Source organism: Acomys russatus, chromosome 23, assembly GCF_903995435.1.
Source record: "Acomys russatus chromosome 23, mAcoRus1.1, whole genome shotgun sequence".
Lineage (NCBI taxonomy): Eukaryota > Metazoa > Chordata > Mammalia > Rodentia > Muridae > Acomys > Acomys russatus.
This window is the reverse complement of record NC_067159.1, coordinates 36,142,204-36,163,674: the sequence shown is the minus strand read 5'-3', so window position 1 is coordinate 36,163,674 and position 21,471 is coordinate 36,142,204. Positions and strand designations below refer to the sequence as shown.

At 37.0% G+C, this 21,471-nt stretch overlaps 1 protein-coding gene across 1 annotated transcript in view; it reads right to left on the bottom strand.

Moving 5' to 3' along the window:
* The window catches only part of Tacr3 (tachykinin receptor 3), a 90,806-nt gene that overhangs the window by 54,895 nt on the left and 14,440 nt on the right, over positions 1–21,471 (bottom strand). The window contains exon 2 of the mRNA XM_051165628.1: positions 1,546–1,734. Coding sequence (XP_051021585.1) covers positions 1,546–1,734 — 189 coding nt within the window. The remainder of the gene's footprint in view (positions 1–1,545; positions 1,735–21,471) is intronic.

The following is a 21,471-nucleotide window of genomic DNA, read 5'->3' as shown; positions in this document are numbered from 1 at the left end:
GGCCCGCACACAATTTTACATGGTTTCTATTGTCTTTCTAAGACTTTAAATTAATTAATAAGTTTATAACTGAGGTTTGTCTTCTAAGATAAACATTAAAGCTCATTGCTTACCTTCTTCCTGGTAGCTAAGTGCTAATTTAAGACAACGGGGAAGTGACCCATAATGATACCATACTACAGTTATGATTATTCGTAATAACAGTCAGGTACCACACAGATTAATAATCCTGCCTGCCTTCCAGTTAGTGGTGTTTCCTGCTTCGGCAAGAAGGGGAACTGGGAATGAAAACACCTTAAATAAAGGCATGTTTGAATGACTAACTGATTAGAAAATTTGGAGGTTGGAATGCTGCAGGCACAGAGGCTACTTTCCTTATCTTGGGCCAGTTCTAGCCCTCTGGAACAGCCATTCCTCGACCGTCTCTGTGTCTGCACTAACGCCTTCATGCTGATAGATAAAAATGAGTTGGAATCTATTAATTTAGCAGACTACTAGCCTCCACTAGCCTAAAAGCTAAGAATGTCATCAGATAGCATCTTGGGCCTATAGAAAAGTTTCGTCCACCTGCCTCTCTGATGTACCCTCCAATGTATTTTAAATTTTCCTTAATTTATGACTTTCTTTGTTCCTTAAGACAATAAAAATTCATGAAACTGCTTTCACATTGGAACATGAAATTCGGAGTAACCTAATGCTGTGTTCATGGGTCATGGTCACTCAAAATGGCTCCAGAGTAAACTATCTTTTATTCCCTTAAAAAAAAAAATCTGGACTCCTGGGAGAGCAGAGTTAAATAAAAGGTTAAAAGGTGATTGCAGGCCTTTTACCCCAGCCCTTGGGATACAGAGACATGCATATCTCTTGAAGTTCAAGGCTAACCAGGGAGACCCTGTCTTAAAAAAAAAAAAAAAAAAAAAACCTGATAGCTATTGGCAATATTTGTTATTTTTAAATGTCATTAAAAATAGGAAAACAAACAATTTTATTGAAATTTACAGGAACAGAAAAAAAAATCAGTTACATAATTATGTTGGTTTTCTCTCTCACTTTTCTTAGGTCTGAAACATGAAATTTCAATTCTATCAAATACCTATTTCTTTTCAATTTAGCATCCAGGTTTACTCATGCTGAAATGAACAAGTACATACAAATGAAAGCAAAACAAAATTAAAACACCTGCCAGGACTTCCCTCCAGTGCAGCCAGGCTTCCTAAAGGAGCAATCAACACACTGGGTTTCAGTCCCCACTTCTCAGCTCCTCAGTCAATAACACCCTGCTGTCCCTGGCACACTGCTTCCAGCTTTATCCCTCCCTTTAGGAAATGCTACTGCTTCTCCAACAGAAACCATCAAATCTCCAGCTAAAATCTTTCTAGCTTTATAAACCACCACATCACATGAAGTGTGCTTTCACATTTCTTTCCCCAAGTAATATATGAGGGGGAATGGCTGTGTCCTACCTGCATAATTTTTTTCCCACTCTTTATTTCTCTAAGTGTTTGATAGGCCACCTTGAAAAATCATCAAGGAGAATTAACTTACGTGAAATGTTGCTTGGGACCTTCTGGCCACTGCACATAGCAAAGAGTTCGACCTGGCATGACTTTTATTTTGGAGTAAAGACATTGAGGGAAGGCAAGTAGAAATGCCAAAATCCAAATACTCCCGATGACAATCTTGGTGGCTGTGGCAGACAGTCTGGGTTTCAAAGGATCAATAATGGCCATATACCTATGTGAAATAAACAAGAGCATTTTGTCATTTTCTTCATTTAAAGTAGAGCTTCAAAGTGCTTTAATAGATGCGACTCAGTACTCAGGTAGATAAGGATTTTGCACCTAAAGGCAGCGAGATAGATAGTAATGACGCTCTCAGGAATCTGCAGATCTAGGGTCAAATTCTATTCTGAGACTTGCTTAACAGCTTGAAAGGCAGCTTCATTATTTTTAAAATAGAAATAAGAACATCCACGCCTTAGGGGGTGCAGTGAGGATCAATGGAAACAATGTAAGTGGAAGTATTGATTCCTTGGTGCTCTGCCTAGCACACTATCTGAATTCATAAGTGTCTGCTGGATGGAAAAGAAAGGGTATCTACTGAATGCCTAAAAATACAGGCATGCTATCACAACCGCTCTTCTTTCTTTCTTCTCTCTTTTCTTCCTCCCTCCCTCTCTCCCACCCTTCCTCTTTCTTCTTTCTTTCTTTCTTTCTTTCTTTCTTTCTTTCTTTCTTTCTTTCTTTCTTTCTTTCTGTCTTCAGTGGTGAGAGTCAAATGTGGTCCTTACCGCTGCTAGCCATCAAAGTGCTTTGCTACTAAGCTATGTCCCCAGCCACCAATTGTCATTTCTTTTCTGTCTCAGCTGGCTTAACTTTTGGATAGAAAAGGGTCAGGTAACATGAATAATATCAGATGGTTGACAAGGACAGGAAACCGCAATGTGAAGGCTGTAGCCTACACCCTCACTTATAAAGCAGCAAAAGGATTCAGGAGTCAATTAGGATGGCCGCATCAAGCTGGATGGATGTTTGGCTTTCATGCTGTCCAACAAGCTGAATCTTATTGCATCCTGGGAAGATTCATGGTTTTCATTACATCATTGTCCATAGCCTAGTCTGGGAATGTTCACTAGCAGCCCAAATAGGACACTCACACATGGCTATTAAAGTCTACTCTTTGGATTTAGGGCAGAAAAGTCATCTTATTCCAGCAGTATAGATAGTAAACATGTATCTCAGAAAAACAATTTCAGCTCTAAATTGGGTGAAATATGGCTAATTACCAGATTTTGGCTAGTGATTAGAGAAAAACATATTGTTTATAAGATCAACTTAATTCATGTTTCCACCAATAAACACAAAAATACTGTCTCATTTTTACTGTGGTCCATTTGGTGTTTTGTAAGTGTAATTTTATTTATTTGTGGTTTTCAGAAATTATACTTCAGGCTTAGAAAGAATTTGTGAAGCAGAAAATATTACAATACTGGTTTGCACATGAACACACACCCAGACACCTCCAAACACACACTAACCATTGTAACCTTGAGAGTAAGGAGAATGCAATTGTTTATCGTTAGTTGTTTATGAACTTATTAGGCAAATTGAGTCTTTAAGTAGATATGTTAGAAATTATGAATTGCCATTAATATTAACATTAGTTATAATTTACTTAAAGGAAGATTCTTACTTCAGTATGTGTGATAGAGAATAGATATATAAGAATCTTCAATACAAACATCTTATTTTTCTATTTGTAATTGTTTCACTTTGCTGCAAGATTCCACAAATATGAAGCATCTAAAATAGTTAAATTTGTAGAAGTAGAAGATAGGATAGTGGAAGGTGAAGGAAATGGGTGATTACTTATCCATGTTTACTGGACATAAAGTTTAATTTATGCAAGCAATAATGTCCTACATATATGCTGTACAACATAGAATTTATAGTGCCCAGTGATATTAGGAGCTTGAAAATGTGTTAAGTGCTCAGATCTCATGTTAAGTGTTTCTACTGTGAAAAACAAACTCTATACACATAAAAAGCACAAAGAACTTTTGTAGGCGTTGAATGTATTTAGTAACTTGATTATAGGGATTGTATCATGGTTAAATACATTCTCTCAAACTCATGAAAGTGTATACATTAAATATATATATGCATATATTCAAAACTGTATATCAGTTATACATTATTGAAGATTAAAAATAGAAAACTGAAAAGCACGACTATAAAAATAGCACAGTATGCTAAGGAAACACAATGAACCATAAAGATAATATAATTCAAAGTTGGAATGGAAGGCTACTTAAGATTCGCCCCTCATGTTCTTGGTGCTGGAGGTAACATGACCAGCAATCACCAAGTACTAAGTATAGCCAGGCACTCCACTACGCATATGTTAAACCCTGAAATAATCTCATCAGTAAATGTTACCACGAGGTTGATTTTAATAAAACAGAAAATTGAGGTTTAAAGAAATGAAAATCATTCATAGTTACACAAAAGTGGAAAATTCTTGTCTATCTTCTATTGGGGGATGGAAAGAAGTGGAATTTTCAACTCTGGGTGTTCTGGTAGTTGTCAAAGTCCAAATGTATAGAACTATGGATATAATATGCATATAAATCCTGTGGAAGAGGAGGCAAATGGATATAAGCGGGAGCCTAACAAAGCACCGTATACAACGTTTTTACTTTCTAAGTCCCAAAGCATTTATGTGTGACGTTAAACACTGAAGCCAGCTATGCACTAGCGAGAACTGTAGGCAGGCGTGTTTTTGTTCTCACTCCTGCTGCTTCTACAGTTCAGAGTGTGTGTCACAGCACATTTAGTTTTGGCTTTATGGGTGATTCCAGAGCCAGGCACAGTTGTCAATAAAGTTTGCTCTACTACCGAACTGTGTATTACTCAATTATGTCACAATCTGTCTTCTTTGGTGGCTCTGCAGGTTTAAAAATGCCATTCAGGTCTTTATGCAACTGGTTCGATATGCTTGAAGAACTTCCCAGACGCTATAACACAGACAAAACAAAGTCTAAATTTTTCATTGACCCTTTTGTATAGTAACCCTAACTTTAGATAAATTATTTCCTGATAGGTAGACTATTATTTCATTTTGATTACGTGGAAGCAATTTGCATTCTCACAAAGTGTATGCAATCTTAAAACTTTAATAAGCTTTAAAATTTTTTATTTTATTTATTATTATCTGTATCATGTGAGTATACTATTTGTGTCAGAAGACAGCTCTATGGAGTCTGTTTTTCTTCCTGCATCAATGTGTGTTTTGGGGTTGAATTCACTTGTACTTTTGGAGCCATCCTGTCAGCTCTATAAACTTAAAGGATGCATATTTGCCCTTTATAGCCTATTAATAAGTATTCATTTTTTTTCAATAAAACATCAAATTAAAGCCTATTGTGGCACTCCAAACAAAATGATAATGTAGCAGGGAACATAAATGCCATTTCAATTGCTTGCAGCCTGTCAACAGATGTTGGATTAATCCATTTCCTATTGCTTTATATAACAACCGAAATCTGGGTGTTTTATAAAGAAGAAAAGTTTAGTTTTCTTATAGTGCTGGAGCTTAAGACAGGGTGCTGCTAGCAGCTAGTGAGAGCCCTGGTGGGCCACCATTGTGGAAGGACAACTTGTGAAAGAGAAGAGACCGCAGGTATGATGGGGGGCAGCCACTGAGGGGCTGCTTCCATTTCATCACATTCCATTATGCTCACACTTAAAGGTTCCACCACCCTTTAATATCCGTGTTTCGAGAACTGAACTTCTAAGACACCAATCTCTAGGCAACAAATAGTATCTAAACCACAGCAGAATCTACACAAACGACTCCACTGGATATCAATTACAAAGTGACAAATGCCACAAAGGCAAGGCCAAGATAGTCCATTGACTAGTTAAATTATGCTTATATTGTATATTGGATGTAGACTGCAATGGGTCCTAGTTAAATATAATTGATGTCATAAAAAAGGGGAATTTGGAAATACAGAGACATGGGGGAATGGAAAGAAAGTATCTAGGTTTACGTTGGAGACTGCTTGGTGAGAGAATGGAGACAGTAAGATTTGTAGAGACTGCTCTGTTTTGGAATAGAGATGATTCTTCAAGGACAAGGCCTGGTCTCTGACCTTGGCATTTAGCGAACAGCTTGATGAAGGTAACGAAATAACAAGATACGAAAGGAAGACCCAGCAGGACAAAGAGCACTAACATCTTCTCACTGCTGAAGACCAGTTGGAAATTGATTCTGCTGCTAACATTTCCTGTCTGGCATCTTGCCCCAGTGATAGTGACGTGCTCACCAATATGAATAGAGAAAATACATGCTTAAGCTCATGGGAATAAAACAACTCTGAACCTTGACAGACTAAAGAGTCAAATTGAGAAATATATTATTCTAACAATTGTCAGCAATATATTCCTTTAAAGAAACCCCATCCTTTCATGTGAGCACACTGGCCTCTTCTGGACACCTAGCTAAGCTGGCACTGCTGCTCCCCATGCTGTGTGTCATGTGTTGTCCCCATTTCATTCCTACCCCTACCCCTGCCACCTGATTCTCATGCACACTAGTCTCTGTAGTGTGGTCGTAACAGATACATACGTAAGGCTCATTTGGCATTCCAATTAGCATGTCATCATCATCACACTTTCAAGTTTTTATTCTGTTACAGAGGCAACAATTCTTGTATGCATTCTTTAGACTCTGATGTCTGTACCTGTCCTCAGTTTGCCTCCCCCACCCCCAATACTAGACTGTCTTTATTACCATTTTTTTCCTGCTGTAATGAGGGAGTCTTAGTATTTACTTTGATGTTTTTTGAAAATCAAATGTTCTGATGCAACTTGATTATTTACTCTTCACAAGTCAGCCTTTTCTGTTTTGTAAGTATTGCTAATACTTTTAATAATCTCTTTCTTGACACTTCTGTGTTTTCTGCACACTGAAAGTTTGTCACTGAAGACTACAACCCCCAGATGCTTACTTGATTACACAAATTCTGTAAGGAAAAGGTTCCTGAAGCAATATAGGTTTCACTTATTCTCAGTTTGCAGATGACCACAACGAACGCTCTAGACTATAGATCCCAATGTTATATGTGCCCTGAATATCTAACTACAGCTGCCAATGATGTATAGTGCGTCATGAAATTTCAACTTCTGACTTTTGCATGCTAGGGTTACTTTCTGCTTTGACAGATCATTTAAGAGATAAGCAACCTTTACTCAAGTTGTACTTCCTAGGTCAACTTGTGTATTTTAAATTACCTTAATATCTCCCAAATTTTAAGAATGAGATAATAAATTTTATACATGTTATCTTAAGAAATTTTACTCATTCACTCATCTGCTTCTCTCTCTCTCTCTCTCTCTCTCTCTCTCTCTCTCTCTCTCTCTCTCTCTCTCTGTGTGTGTGTGTGTGTGTGTGTGTGTGTTCAGGCACATGTAGAGAGGTCAGGAGATAACTGTGGAGAGTGAGGTCTCTCCTCCACAATGGATTTCAGGGATAGAAGTCAGGCCATTGAGCTTTTGCTCCAAGAGTTATCTGCTCAGCCATCATGTCAGCCCTGTTGTGATCGATTATAAAGTCAGTAAGCATCGTCTAAAACACACACACACGCATACACACACCACACCACACATGACTGTGAACATGTAAGTTAAAATATTGTTTAAGAAGAAATAAATCAGTTATTCACTTATTTAATTTTTATATTATATTAAATAACACATCATGTTAAAAATGATGGGGATGAAGAGGAGGTGGGAGGGAGGACTAGGACAAGAGGAGGGCTGGGAAACTGTGGTCAGGGTGTAAATCTAATAAATAAATTAATTTAAAAATTTAAAAAAGAATTCAACGACATAATTGTAGTAAAGATTTAACAATAAGTATTCTAAACAACACTAAACACAGATAATTTAATATTTGCAAATAACAATTCTATGGAAGTAAATTTAAGTGAAAACTAAAAGTAATGAATCTTGTCATTGGCATGGAAAGAAAATGTTTGTGCCTAAATTTTGGTCTAAGGATTAAAAAAGAAATGTGGTTTTAATGTAGTCCCTAGCTCTTCAATCCAAATTCATTTAATCAGGGTGATGCAGTGTAATTTCTTCTAAGCTAGATTCCTTTTAAAATAACACTTTTTAAATGAAGATTAATGAGACATTTTATGCAACTTCAACAAGTGCTTCTAGTGTTCAGTGACTCAATGCAATAATGTTACATCCGAAGACATTGAATTTTCATTGGGTGTAGAAGGAATCAATTCCCTTAATGTTGTTTAATGTGGATCTATATATATCAAATTCCTTTCTGAAATGAATAGCTGCCTGCAGTTGTCCCAACATTTTGTCTTTAAACCTACAAAAATAACAGTTATTAGAATTTCCAGATTTGATTAGTTCTTAACTTGTGATGGTACAAATGTTTCTTTAAGTGTGTAAGTGGTGAAAGCAGCTATTAAACATCAAAACTCAGAATGAAGGTTAGAAGTGGAGGCTGTTCCTGTAGTTGGTTTTGTCTCTTAGTTATATATTCATGTTCTATTAAAGTTAAAGGGAGCACATATTTTAACAAAATGATTTTAAAAGTTGCCTTCGCCCATTCACTCATTCACATAATCAATACTCCAAGGCAGCCATCATGTCTTGTTTTCAAGAGGTAGGAGTTGAAACAAGTTATAGTTACATATTCTGTATTATATATGTGTATGAAAAACAATTGTAATTAGAGATCAGGAAAGCTTGACTTTGAGGACTGTGAGGGACATAGGAGGATTGTGGGAAGGAGGGGGATGATACAAATTTAATACAGACGAACTTTTTTAAAAAGATAAATTATAAAATGGTCAATAACAGTCATAGTGTGGAATTTCTTGTGAATTTGAAGGGATATGAATCTTCTACACTGTGTTTTGCTTGCTTAACAAAGTAAAATAAAATAATTTTAAACTTTCTGATACAATTTTAAAGTTATGTGATCTTATTCTCTAATGCAATGGCAGCTCTAGAGGACTGTGCTAAGAGTATATAGAATGATATTTTTCATTAATTAATTTACTTTTCATTCTGATCTAAGTTTCCCCTCTCCTCCTAGTCCCTTCCTCTTCCCCCTCTTCCTAGTCTCCTCCTCCTTTCTCCCCAGAAAAGGGGCAGCCTCCCATAGATATCACATCTCCTCCTATAGAGGCAAGACAAGGCATCCCAGTTAGGGGAAAGGGATCTAAAGGAGGCAACAGAGTCAGAGACAGCCTCTGATCCAGTTTTAGGGAACCCACATGAAAACTAAGCTGCACACCTGTAATATATGTGTATGGGGCCTAGGTTCAACCCACACATGCTCTTTGGCTGGTGGTACTGTCTCTGTAAGTCCCCTACAGATGATTCTGGTGGTGTCCTTGACCTGCCTGGCTGCTTCAATCCTTTGTCCTCCTCCTCTACAAAATTCCCCAAGCTCTGCCTAACGTTCGCCTGTGGGTCTCTGCATCTGTTTCCATCAGCTGCAGGGTGAAGCCTTTCAGATGACAGTTATGCTAGGCTCCCTGTCATGGAAGTTTTGGTTTCTTTAAAACCCCGTCGTATAATGTTTTTGTTTTAATCCCGAGTGTGGGATATGGGCCTACTTTTAGTTTGTCTACAACTGATAATTGCTTCCTGTGGCTTCGAGAGGGGCATGGTCTTTGCCAGCTGCTGTTAGTTTACTTCTGAGGACTCTGAAAGGATATAAGTACCAGAGTACAAGAGGAGAAAAAGATGATTTGAGGGACATAGAGAGAGAGGGAGAGATAGATAGGTAGACAGACAGAGAGAGAGAAAGAGAGAGAGAGAGAGAGAGAGAGAGAGAGAGAGAGAGAGAGAGAGAGAGAGAGAGAGAATATGCTTTGAGAAATGCTTCAAGGAGATGGTCGGAGGAGGAAGAAGGTTGCTGATTCATCCTGCTATTGTGTTTGCTGTTTGCTATTTGCTGTTTTGCTGGGCTGTTAGATATTCTGACAACTGGACTGAGATTGCTATTGCCACAAAGAACCTGGCAGCCCTAACCAGAAGTAGCTAAGTCTAACGAGGTCTACATCCTTTTCTTTCTAGCCTTTCTTCTCTCTTACCTAGTGTTGGGGCACTGGTGGAGAGAGGTAGAGGTTAAGAAACCAAAATAAAATAGAGTTAAAAGTAGTGCTAAAAAGTGGAACCCAGATATGGCTAGGCATAATGGGAAACTTGGTTTCTAATGCTGTAGACAGCAGGTTATGAAGGAATGAAAATACTGTTTCATTATGTCAGCATAACGTTTATGGCAGCTACTATTGGTGGGTTCTCTCCTGTTTTACTCACAGAGGCAATTTTTCTATTTTTTGCTTTGCTGTCTTCCTATATTCTGTTTTTTAAAAGTTGGGAAAATTGCTGGAAAACAAAACTGGAAGTGTCACCCAGGATTGCAGAGTTGTCTGTGCAACAGGAATGTTGGAAGAGTTGGTAGAGATGGAAGCACTTGGGAAGCAAATAGCACTACTAAGCATTGCTGATCTCGTTCGTGCTACTGACAACAGTGTGGCTTTGCATCTGGCCACAGATCAACCTCTCACCCTAGCTCCCAGAGTTAAATGTTACAAAATAACCACGGGTGTTTATGCTCCTTTGCCTTCAGTGACAGTAGGGATGATCTTAGGAAGAATAGCACTAACTTCTCAAGGATTTATTGTGCATCCAGGTATGACAGATGGGGATTACAAGGAAGAAATTAAAATCATGGCATATGTAAAAAAGGAGATGGAAGGGATAGAATTTCTCAGCTGTTACTGTTTCCCTACATCAAGGGTAAAACTGCATTAGTAGAAAGAACAGGGGCATTTGGGAGTACTGATCAATGTGTGCTCTGTCAAACAGTGGTTGATGATACCCAAATTAGTATTACAAAGGAATGGTGTTAAAATGGAAGGTTCAGCAGATATAGAAGCAGATGTCATGATTCTTTCCCAAAAGTCTTGGGATCTAGAATGGCCACTTTAGAAGGCTTATAGGAATTTATCAGTTATCTCAAATAAGACAAAGTATATGATGGATTAAATGTGTGGGACCAGGAGGGCAAACAGGGAAGTTTAAACCCTATGTGGTTGACATATCCATAAATTTATGGGAAAGGAATCTTTTACAACAAGGGTTAGGAGACAGTCAATGAGGAGATTAGGGGTGAAATGATAGAGGCTCCTTTGGGAAGGTATTGATATGTGTAATCAGAAACAAGGTCAAGCTCGTTCATTGTCCAGACACAGTACACCACAGGGATTAAATTTCCAAATATAAGAAGGACCACCGTAGAGACTCTTAATTCAGAACATAATTGGAAAGATATCACATCCGAAGATATTCTAGGTCTGTGTGATTTGGGTGGAATACAGACATGCCTTTAATCCATGTGACAGAGGCAAATGGGTCTGAGTTTAAGGCCAGACTGGTATGGAGTAAGTATCAGGTAAAGAAAAAGTTAGATCCAGACATGGTGATACAGGCCTTTAATCCCAAATGAAGCTAAAAAGTTAGTTTGTAGAAAGGTGCACCCATGTTTGAAAGAGATGTCTAATTGAGTGACAGAAAAGGTGACAAATCAGAGAAGATTTGACAGAATAGGATACACCCAACTCTCAGGAGAGAGGAAAGGAAACCTAATTAATAGAGTAATGCGGGGGAGGGGCAGTTTTACAAGGACAGTAATAGAGATGGGTTGCAGAGAGAGAACTCAAGTGAAGACGGAAAGGGCCAGAAAATGAGAAGAAGCAAGATTAGAGTAGATTTGGCCTTAGTTTATGGCCAAGCAGAACAATTGTGGACCAAGTGAAAAGCCTGATTAAATAAGTCAACTGGGATAGAAGTTTGATATAGAACAGCTGAATTGAGCCAGCCAGCCTGGAGCTCAAAAAGAACAAGTAAGGGTGAGCTTATTCAGCAGTAAGTCTCAGAGGCTAAAGCACTCTATGCCTAGATTAGATTGTGCAGAGTCTAGAAGCTTCCATGACTAGGCTTAGGTTAGCAGAAGGTGGCAGTTAGCCTCCCAGACAACAATTGAGCCAGGAGAATAAAAGTTACTTTTCAGGCCACTGCTGAAATACCAACAGGCCTATCCGTAAAATGGATATCAAACAGACCTGTGTTAGAGATTGTGTGGCTTAAAGGTTTCAAGCAGTTAAGATATATGGTGATTGGTTAGCTTGATAAAATCCCCTGATCTATTCAATATAAATTTTTTTCTTTTTATTTATTTTTATTTATTTATTTTTTTTGCATTTTTATTAATTTATTCTTGTTACATCTCACTGTTTATCCCATCCCTTGTATCCTCCCATTCCTCCCCCCCCCCCATTTTCCCATTATTCCCCTCCCCTATGACTGTTCCTGAGGGGGATTACCTCCCCCTGTATATTCTCATAGGGTATCAAGTCTCTTCTTGGCTACCAGCTGTCCTTCCTTTGAGTGCCACCAGGTCTCCCCCTCCAGGGGACATGGTCAAATGTGAGGCACCAGAGTACGTGAGAAAGTCGTATCACACTCTCCACTCAACTGTGGAGAATATTCTGACCATTCAGCTATTAAAAACAAGGAATTCCCGAAATTTGTGGATAAATGGATTGAGCTAGAAATGATCATAATGAGTGAGTTAACCCAGAAGCAGAAAGAATCAAATGGTATATACTCACTTATATCTGCATACTAGCCCAAGGGGCATGTCCCACGAAAGCCTTCACTTACCAGGAAACTGGGACAGAGGGGAAGGCATCCTATTGGGACTCTAAATGAGAGACGCATGGGAGAATAGCAAAATAAAAGGATACAGAGGGTCCTAGAAATCTACAAGTAGAACAATATGATAGGCAGATTTGGGCCCAGGGGTCCCGCTCAAACTAAGGCACCAGCCAAGGACAATACAGGAGGTAAACTTTAAACCCCTTCCCAGATCTATTCAATATAAATTATAGGTACTTAAAAACTTTCAGATACTCAGCTGTGGTTTGATACAAGTTCCCTTTTGATAGCCAAGCTTTTCGCCTTTTCTAGGAGGGAGGATTTGTGAATCACATACAGCCCACAGGAACCCTTGAGTAGGTTGCTGACCAACCTTTCTGTCTTTGTGGATAAAAGGAGGTCAGATTTCATCATCACTAAGTGAGCATTTCATCATTGCTCTATACACAATAGCATTTCTTTTGTTCCTAACACTAGAATGCTGATTAGGAGGCCAGTTTCTCAGCTCATAGCAGCTTTTACTTAACTGATATATTACCTGAAATTATTGATGAGGGCTATAGATTTTCCAGCTTTGTTTTCTCACCATGTGAGGATCTTTTCAAGTGTCTAGAATAAGATCAAATAACTGTATCATTTGTATTCTCACATAGTGTAATAGGGCTACTAGGAAGTTGACAGTTATTCTGTATTGCCACCTGCTTGATACCATAGTCTGCAAACTTCTTGCGAAGGGATTTTAATGTGTTGGTAGTCTTCATACTTCCATTTTAAGTTTATTCTTTTTCCTTTTAGACTTTTTACTTTAATTTATTTGTTTTCTTGCTATACTTACTTATGAAATATTATGCACAGCAGATTCTCCTGTTTTGTCTGCATTTCAAACTGGTAAAATAGGATATTTAAAAATTGACTTGCAAAACTGAGGATGAAACATAGTTAAAACACAAAAGGGGTTCACATTGCATACTATTCTATGCTCTTCCCATTAAAATTTATTTTTTAACACGTTGAGGGGGTCTTTCAACTGATTTACTTACAAATGTTATCAAATTTATCCAAAACATTTTCTCTCTCATGTCCTAAATACACCAGTGGAAATTTATTACACATAGTTATTCTGTAAAGTCATGAGTCTCTTAATGACATAAATGCATTTTGAGATATGCATTTGTATTTCTGAACTTACAAGAATTATAGAATGTACTTGCTCACCAAACGGCAGTAAAAGTTAACTATCCATTTGTATACATAAGGCTGTTTTCATGTAACTTTGTATACTGATTTACAGCAAACCTTTAAAACTTTTATTAGTATTTTTTCTCTCCCCATCTCTCTGTCTCTGTCTCTCTCTTGTGTATATTTGTGTGTGTGTGTGTGTGTGTGTGTGTGTGTGTGTGCACATGCATATATGGCATGTGGATCAAACCCAGAGCACTGATAGATAAGCACTCTACCATTGATTTAAGTCTCCAGACCATATTTTTTTTAATAAGTAGAAGGATTGTATTCTAAGACAAAAATAAAAAGTACTGTATGGAGAATATATAAACTAGAAACATAATCAAGTAACACACTGAACATAGTTGTATATTCCCTAACTTTGTAAAGCCAGAAACACATTAGTAATGTGTTGCACTAGGGGTATTCAACTTTTTATAGCCTTATAACATAACCATATGGCCACAATATCACACGCCATTACAATGGAAACATATCCAATTGGTTGCAGGGTCCTGAGAAACTCAAGAGTTGGTCCAGTAATTCTCTTCTATCCTTCCTTCTAAGTAGAATGTCAACAGTGCACAAACTCAATTTCAAGGTCTCTTTCAAGTAGGCACAGATATCTTGATGAATATGACAACTGTGATGCTTGGAGGATTGTTCTGCAAGACAGAAAAATCTCTTAGTTTGGGAGTTACGAAAAACTCTGCTATAACCCAGCTGATATGCAACATACTGTCACTTTATGTCTCAGTTTCAGGTAGTGCAACAAATTGTCATCAACTCAGTAATTTAAATGAGACAGAGTCAATAAGATATAATTTCTAGGATTCAGACATCTGTGGACAACTTCAATGGTTCTTCTATGTAGATCCCATCAGCTTTGAGCACGTTTGCATCTGGGATGCTGACTCAAAAACAGCTATGTCTGTTCTTTTAAGGATGTCAGTAAAATGTCCTTGTGGCCATAATCCTCATGTGAACTTGTTTCTTTAAAATCATCAATAGAATAAAGGCAACTAGTAGAGATATCAGCTAGTGGTCTGCATGTCATAATGTTAGATAATTATCATGATAGCAACTTATGGCATTTGCCATAGTTTGTTGGATAGATGCAAATCAAAGGTTGATCACTTAATAGAAGATAATTTAAAAGGGAATATTACTAGGAGACCGAGATAATGAGAAATGCCTTGAAGTCTGCCTGCCACAAAATGGGTCAAAGAATTATCAAAGTAATCTAAAAGAATATCTTGTATCAAGTATATAAAAATATGAAAATCAGTGAGATCACCTCAAGTAACACCTAGATGAAAATTAGAACCAAAGGCTCAGTATTATAGAAATAAAGAAAAGCTTTTAAAGAAAAGCGTAAGTTTAAGAAACTAGAAAACAGGAAGAGAAAATCAAATTCAGCAAGAGAAAAGAAAGGAAATCAAATGAGTGGAAATCGATACAGACCCAACAAAACAAGAGAATAAAATCAATGAATTTGAAAGCTGATTCTGGAAAAATACCTGAAGGTGATAATGCAATGGAAAATCCATAAAGAGTGAGTGACATATAAAATTATAAACATATAAGTGATATCTATATGGAGATGTATTTGAAAACATAAGAGAATATTGTAGATATTTTCTTAGAAGAAATAGAGTACTTCCTTTAATATTATAGAGGCTCACTCCAAACAATATCCATGTTTATTATTCATTTAAATATTCATCTACAAGGTGACAAATATGGGTCCAGTTGCATTTTTTTACACATAGATATCCAGTTAGACCAGCATCATTTGTTGAAGATGCTATCCTTTTTCCATTGAATGGGTTTGGCTTCTTTGTCAAAAATCAAGTGACCATATGTGTGTGGATTCATATCTGGGTCTTTGATTCGATTCCACTGATCAACCAGCCCCATGAAAGTCTTCACTAACCAGGAAACTGGGACAGAGGGGAGAACATCCTATTGGGACTCTAGATGAGAGAAGCATGGGAGAATGGCAAAGTTGAAGGATCCAGAGGATCCTAGAAACCTACAAGAAGAAAATTATGATAGGCAGGGTTGAGCCCAGGGATCCCGCTCAAACTATGGCACCAGCCAAGGACAATACAGGCCGTAAACTTCAAACCCCTACCCAGATCTAGCCAATGGACAGGACATTCTCCACAGTTGAGTGGAGAGTGGGGTCTGACTTTCACATGTACTCTGGTGCCTCATATTTGACCACGTGCCCTGAATGGGGAGACCTGGTGGCACTCAGAGGAAGAATAGCAGGCTACCAAGAAGAGACTTGATACCCTATGAGCATATACAGGGGGAGGAAGTCCCTCTCAGTCACAGTCATAGGGGAGGGGTTTAAGGGGAAAATGGGAGGCAGGGAGGAATGGGAGGATACAAGGGAGGGCATAACCATTGAGATGTAATATGAATAAATTAATTAAATAAATAATTATTCATCTAGGAGTGGATGGTTTCACTTTTGGACACTATAAAAATTTAAAAGAAAAATAACACTGAATGTAGTAAGAATTCTGAAATTTTGGTTCTTTTTTAAAAACACAGAAATACTATAAGAATATGCTTTTGTTTTAATCAAAGGTTAGGGGATGTGGCGCTGTTTTGGACTGTCTGCAGCAGCTGACTATGATTTGCCGCATGCTCTAGCAGAGATATGATTTTGCCAGCTGCAGATAGTTTCTGTGATTGTATGACATTTGGAATTTTGGGAATCTCTGGGCTCGGGCTCTGAGAGGCAGGGTCGGTGGTTGGTGGTCACTCAGGGGAGTTGAGAAGAAGAAGACGTACCCATAAAATAGCAAAGACCAGTTACAACTAAATGCGAGGCATAGTGCAACAGAACTGAAAACTAGAGGCTCTGTATGATTCAGTTTTGACGCTAATATTAGCCAGATGCCAGAGGCAGATAAAGATAGAAAAAATAAAACTACAAACCAACATTTATTATGAAATTAGACACAAAGCCCTAATATAAATTCTAATTATTTATATGGCTCTCTGTGTCTGTCTGTCTGTCTGTCTGTCTGTCTCTCTCTCTTTCTCTCTCTCTCTCTCTCTCTCTCTCTGTGTGTGTGTGTGTGTGTGTGTGTCATTCTCTTGCTCCCTCCCTACCCTTACCTGACAGACATGTTCCATCTAGAAACAGTATTTATTCTCAGAATTCAACTCTGCATATGTGTATGCATGTGTTTGTGTGGTTTTGGGGGGATCAATTCCAGGGTTTTACACACTCTTAGTGAAAGTTACACTATTAAGAAAGACCCATAGCTCCTCAAGACTTGTTTACTAATGATTTTAAAAATCAATTAGCAGTGACATATGGACTTCAAACACATAAGGGTTTGTCTGCATGAATTGTGCAGAAAATCTAATATTCTCTTTTATAATCATGATTTCCCAAATATTTCTAAAACACTTTTAACTCTTTGGGTTTTCTTACTGTTTCTCTAAAGCGTTCCTCCCCACCATGTGACTGCTTGTCTATCACGGATGTGACATCCATATCAGCTTAGTTGGTATGGCTTTTTCCCTCTTCACCTACTTCGTCTTCACAGCAGCCAAGCCTTTGCAGCTTGCTTTTATTTTTTTCTCTTCAAATAGATAATTTTTTAATTAATTTATTCTTGTTACATCTCAATGGCTATCCCATCCCTTGTATCCTCCCATTCTTTCCTCCCTCTCATTTTTCCCTTATTCCCCTCCCCTATGACTGTTCCATTCTCCACAGTTGAGTGGAGAGTGGGATATGATTTTCTCACGTACTCTGGTGCCTCACATTTGACCATGTCCCCTGGAGGCGGAGACCTGGTGGCACTCAGAGGAAGGACAGCCCTGGAGGGGGAGACCTGGTGGCACTCAGAGGAAGGACAGCAGGTTCCTGAGAAGAGACTTGATACCCTATGAGCATATACAGGGGGAGGTAATCCCCCACAGCTTGCTTTTAAATCCTCAGGAAATTATCCTTGTCTGTTTGAGTCCACCGTAAGTTATTTTACTACTGAAACTAAGAATCCTAAGAAGGGATCCTGACTTTCTCTGTGTTATGTACATCTCAAGAACTTCCATACAATTAGAATTGACATTCTGAACCTGCAGACGTCCACTTTGGATTTTGCACTTTCACTATCAATTAAATTATTATGAACCCTTGAAGTATTTCCTTAAACTAGTGAAAAATGGACTCAGCAAGCTTGTCATGACACTGCCTCCCTTGAGTGTGAGAAGGATATGTGAGCTATACCACATTTAATCAGAAGCTCTCATTGCATTTACAGAATTTGTTTCTTTCTCTGATTCTACTTTCTTCAGGGTCCTCTTTCCACATGAGGTCAGTACTACTAAGAAAGTATCTACCCGTTAGCATGAGTTCCCAAATGAAAACTATCAGCTCAAGTCCTCATCTTTGAGTTGCTTCTAGGAGAATGCAAAAGACAAGACAGGCCGGATTTTTACTCTGTTCATAGTCCTCTACTTAAAGAAATCGCATAAAACTCCCTTTTACTAAAACTAAACAAAAAAATCTCATAAGCCTAAAACTAGATCAGATGTGTTAGATATAAACTTGAATCATAACAGTCATGATCCTCTAAACCTAGCAGGGCCTGTCATACATCTTTGCCTTTTTTCTATCCTAAGGATGGGTCCAGTAAGCCTCACTGATTAACAGTGTTTTCCAGTGGCTCCACATATGGTTCTTTTACATTTTGTTTGTGTGGGGCTGGTAACTTATGACAATTTTCTCTTCTTCCTAGGCACATAACAGGACTCTATTCCCAGAATTATTTGCCCCATCCTGCCCTATGAAGTGAATTCAGGACAGCCAAGGCTATACAGAGAAACCCAGTCTTGAAAAACAATTAATCAATTTAATCTAAACTAACCATTTGAACATATCAAGTGATACAGACAACTTAGCAAATAAGATTTAAAAATGCATAAGTTCTTATCACATTAAAATATAAAATAGTTTCTTAAATCTTCTAGAGAATCTATAGATCTCAATTTTCTAACATTTTAAATAATAAAATGCTGTACATTTCCCTACTATAAGAAAAATGCTCAACATTTAGAAAAGGACAACAAATGCTATTCCTAGCTTGTTTAACCATTTTACCCAATTTGATTTGAGCCTCTGTAAAGGTATTATGCATCCCAGATCAGCCAGAAAAAAACCTTAAGAGAATGATGCCCCATTTCCCATAAGGGTGGTTGGGTAGTTTTGGGGTTGCTTTTTGGGTGATAGATGTTCATTTTCACTGAGAGTTAGTTTTAAGTTATTATTGGTCTTAGAGAAAACAAGGTTGGACTCAGGGATGTCTCGCCTTTCCTTTATCTTTCATTCTTAGGTTTGGAGATAGAGGTTGAAAATAAATAAGGGGTAATATAGAAATATGTAGGTATTATAGGACAAAAAGTAGATTAATGAATCTACTCCACAACTTAATGCCTTAATTATTACTCATAAGGTCATTTTTTAATTCACTGTTATAGAATTTTGTACATAGATGCAAAATAAGTTTAATTTTAGATACATGGTTATAGAATTCAAATGTAAGATTATTCTTTACACACATTTTATATATTTCTACTCTAATATGCAGTATTGTACCCAAAGAACTCAATTATAATACAAGGTTTACTTCCAATACTTTGAAAGTGCTATTGCAGGCTGTTTAGGATAAGTAAGTTATACAAGTGAATTGTTAGTTGATAAAATTATGGTCATATCAATTACTAGTCTATTTTTATCACAAGAATATGCATCCTGGGTGTAACAGATAGGTATGCTTCTTTAGAAAGACAAGATAAAATAGTTAGATAAGGTCTTCAAAAATCTCAGAGACATATGGAATATGGCATCTAAAGATGTTTTTTATTATTTCAAAGATACTTTTACAATGAGATACATTAATTCCTGGCAACACCCAGCCTACCTCAAAGACGATAATGAGAATCAAAGAACCTCCTTATGGAGATGGCTTCAAATGTGGCCAACCAGCCATTCGGGAAAAGGTCCTCCTTTCTACCACAGACAGAATTCTGCCTAAAAATGGGCAAGCTTGGAAGTAGGCAGAGTTGATAGTCAAACTGCCAAGACAGAGTAAGCAAGTCCTTAATAGTTACTACCTCACAAATATGTCTGTCAAATATATTGAGCCAGAAGGCTGAAGATGAAGTTCCAACCTTATAGAGAATTTTGTGTTACTGTTCAGGCAGCAAATTGTCTCTGTCATCTCATTTGGAAAGCTGCTAACCTGCACCCCCTATATACTCAGGTAATTAATTTTACTCCTTCTTAAGTCTCTGATCAGGTTGAAGACCAGATAATTTAGTTTTACAATTAAGCTTAGTTGTTTAGGGGTTAAGATGTTTTTAGGTCTAGATAGATGTTTTAAGTTGACAAAGATGAGATATGATATATATTGATTTACATTCAGAATTTTAGACTCACCAAGGTAGGAATGATGTTTTCTTCAAGGCTGCCAAATACAAGAAGCCAAAACACTATGAATGTAACATTTATATTATTCCTGATTGTTTCATTGTTCTTCTTGCTGTAGGTAGTTTATGGTATATATTTGTAATAATATTTAATAAAATTAATAATGCAAGAATGTTCACTTCTATTACCTTTATCCAACATGGTGCTTATGGTACAATAAGCTATGAATAAACATTGGCAGACACATTTATTTAAAGGAAAAATTAATATATTATTCTCATGAAAAAATACTTTCAATGATACAAATACATCCATGAAATTCTGTACCTAAAACTAGTGTGCTCATCAAGAGTCTCTAAACAAAATAATAATGACATTTATATATTAGCAATCAACAACTTGAAACAGAAACTTTAAATATCATTTCATAAACTAAAAACATTCACACACAAACCTAACAAAAAACACAGGACCTATTTCTTTGAAAAATACAAAATATTGTCTTGAAAAGTCTTAAATATGCTGAAGAGGGATGCTGTTTAGAAAATTTAGCATGTAAATGTTAGTCTCCAAAGTGATTTAATATAAATATTATAAGGTACAATTTGTTGTAAGTATACAAGCTCATTCTGAAATGTATATGAAAAGACAAAGAAGTAGGACAGAAAAATATGTTCAAATAAGATTGAAGTAGAACAAATCACACTTTCAAATTTTAAGACCTGGTCTATGCTGCAGTAATCAAGACTGTGGGATTTGGTATAGACAAAGATCAATGAAGCAAAATCAAGAGTGCAGAAATAGTCCTTTGAAAATATGGCTCATTGATTTTTGACAAAGGTGAAAAGGCAATTAAGTGAAAAATGATTGGTTTTTCACCAAATATTTTGAAACAATTGGGCATCTATATGTAAAAAATACTTAACCTGATCTCAACCTTGTGCTTTATTAAATAAGTAACTAAAAAAAGCATATACCTAAATGTAAAACACAAAATACACTGCAAGCTTAATTAAAGAAATTCTAAAAAAAAAAAAAAAAAAAAAAAAAAAGAAGGAAAGAAAAAAGAAAAGAAATTATCAGATAGACAAGACAGAGAGAATTTGCTGAAACATATCCACCTTAAATAAATGCTAAATGGTGCTCTTCAGGCTTAAAGAAAAGCAACAGATGTTGCCTCAAATCCATGTGAACTAGATAGACTTGTGGGTTGAGAATAAAGCAATGGAAAAAGGGAGTCCATGAAAACATTGGAATAAATGAGGAAAAATGAAAGAACCAGACTGACTACACTGATATCAGACCAGACAAGCATTAGGACATGTTGTCAATATAGACTAACTATGAAATACCTGACAGTAAGCTTGAAAAAAATGGTATTTAATATAATATTTAAAAAGCAATACTTAAGATAAAAACTAAAAAAGAAAGAAAGAAAGAAACACAGTGCAAAACACTGCTGCAAGTAAACAAAGAAGAGCTGAGTGAACTGAAAAACAAGAAATGAATATGGGCTGATAG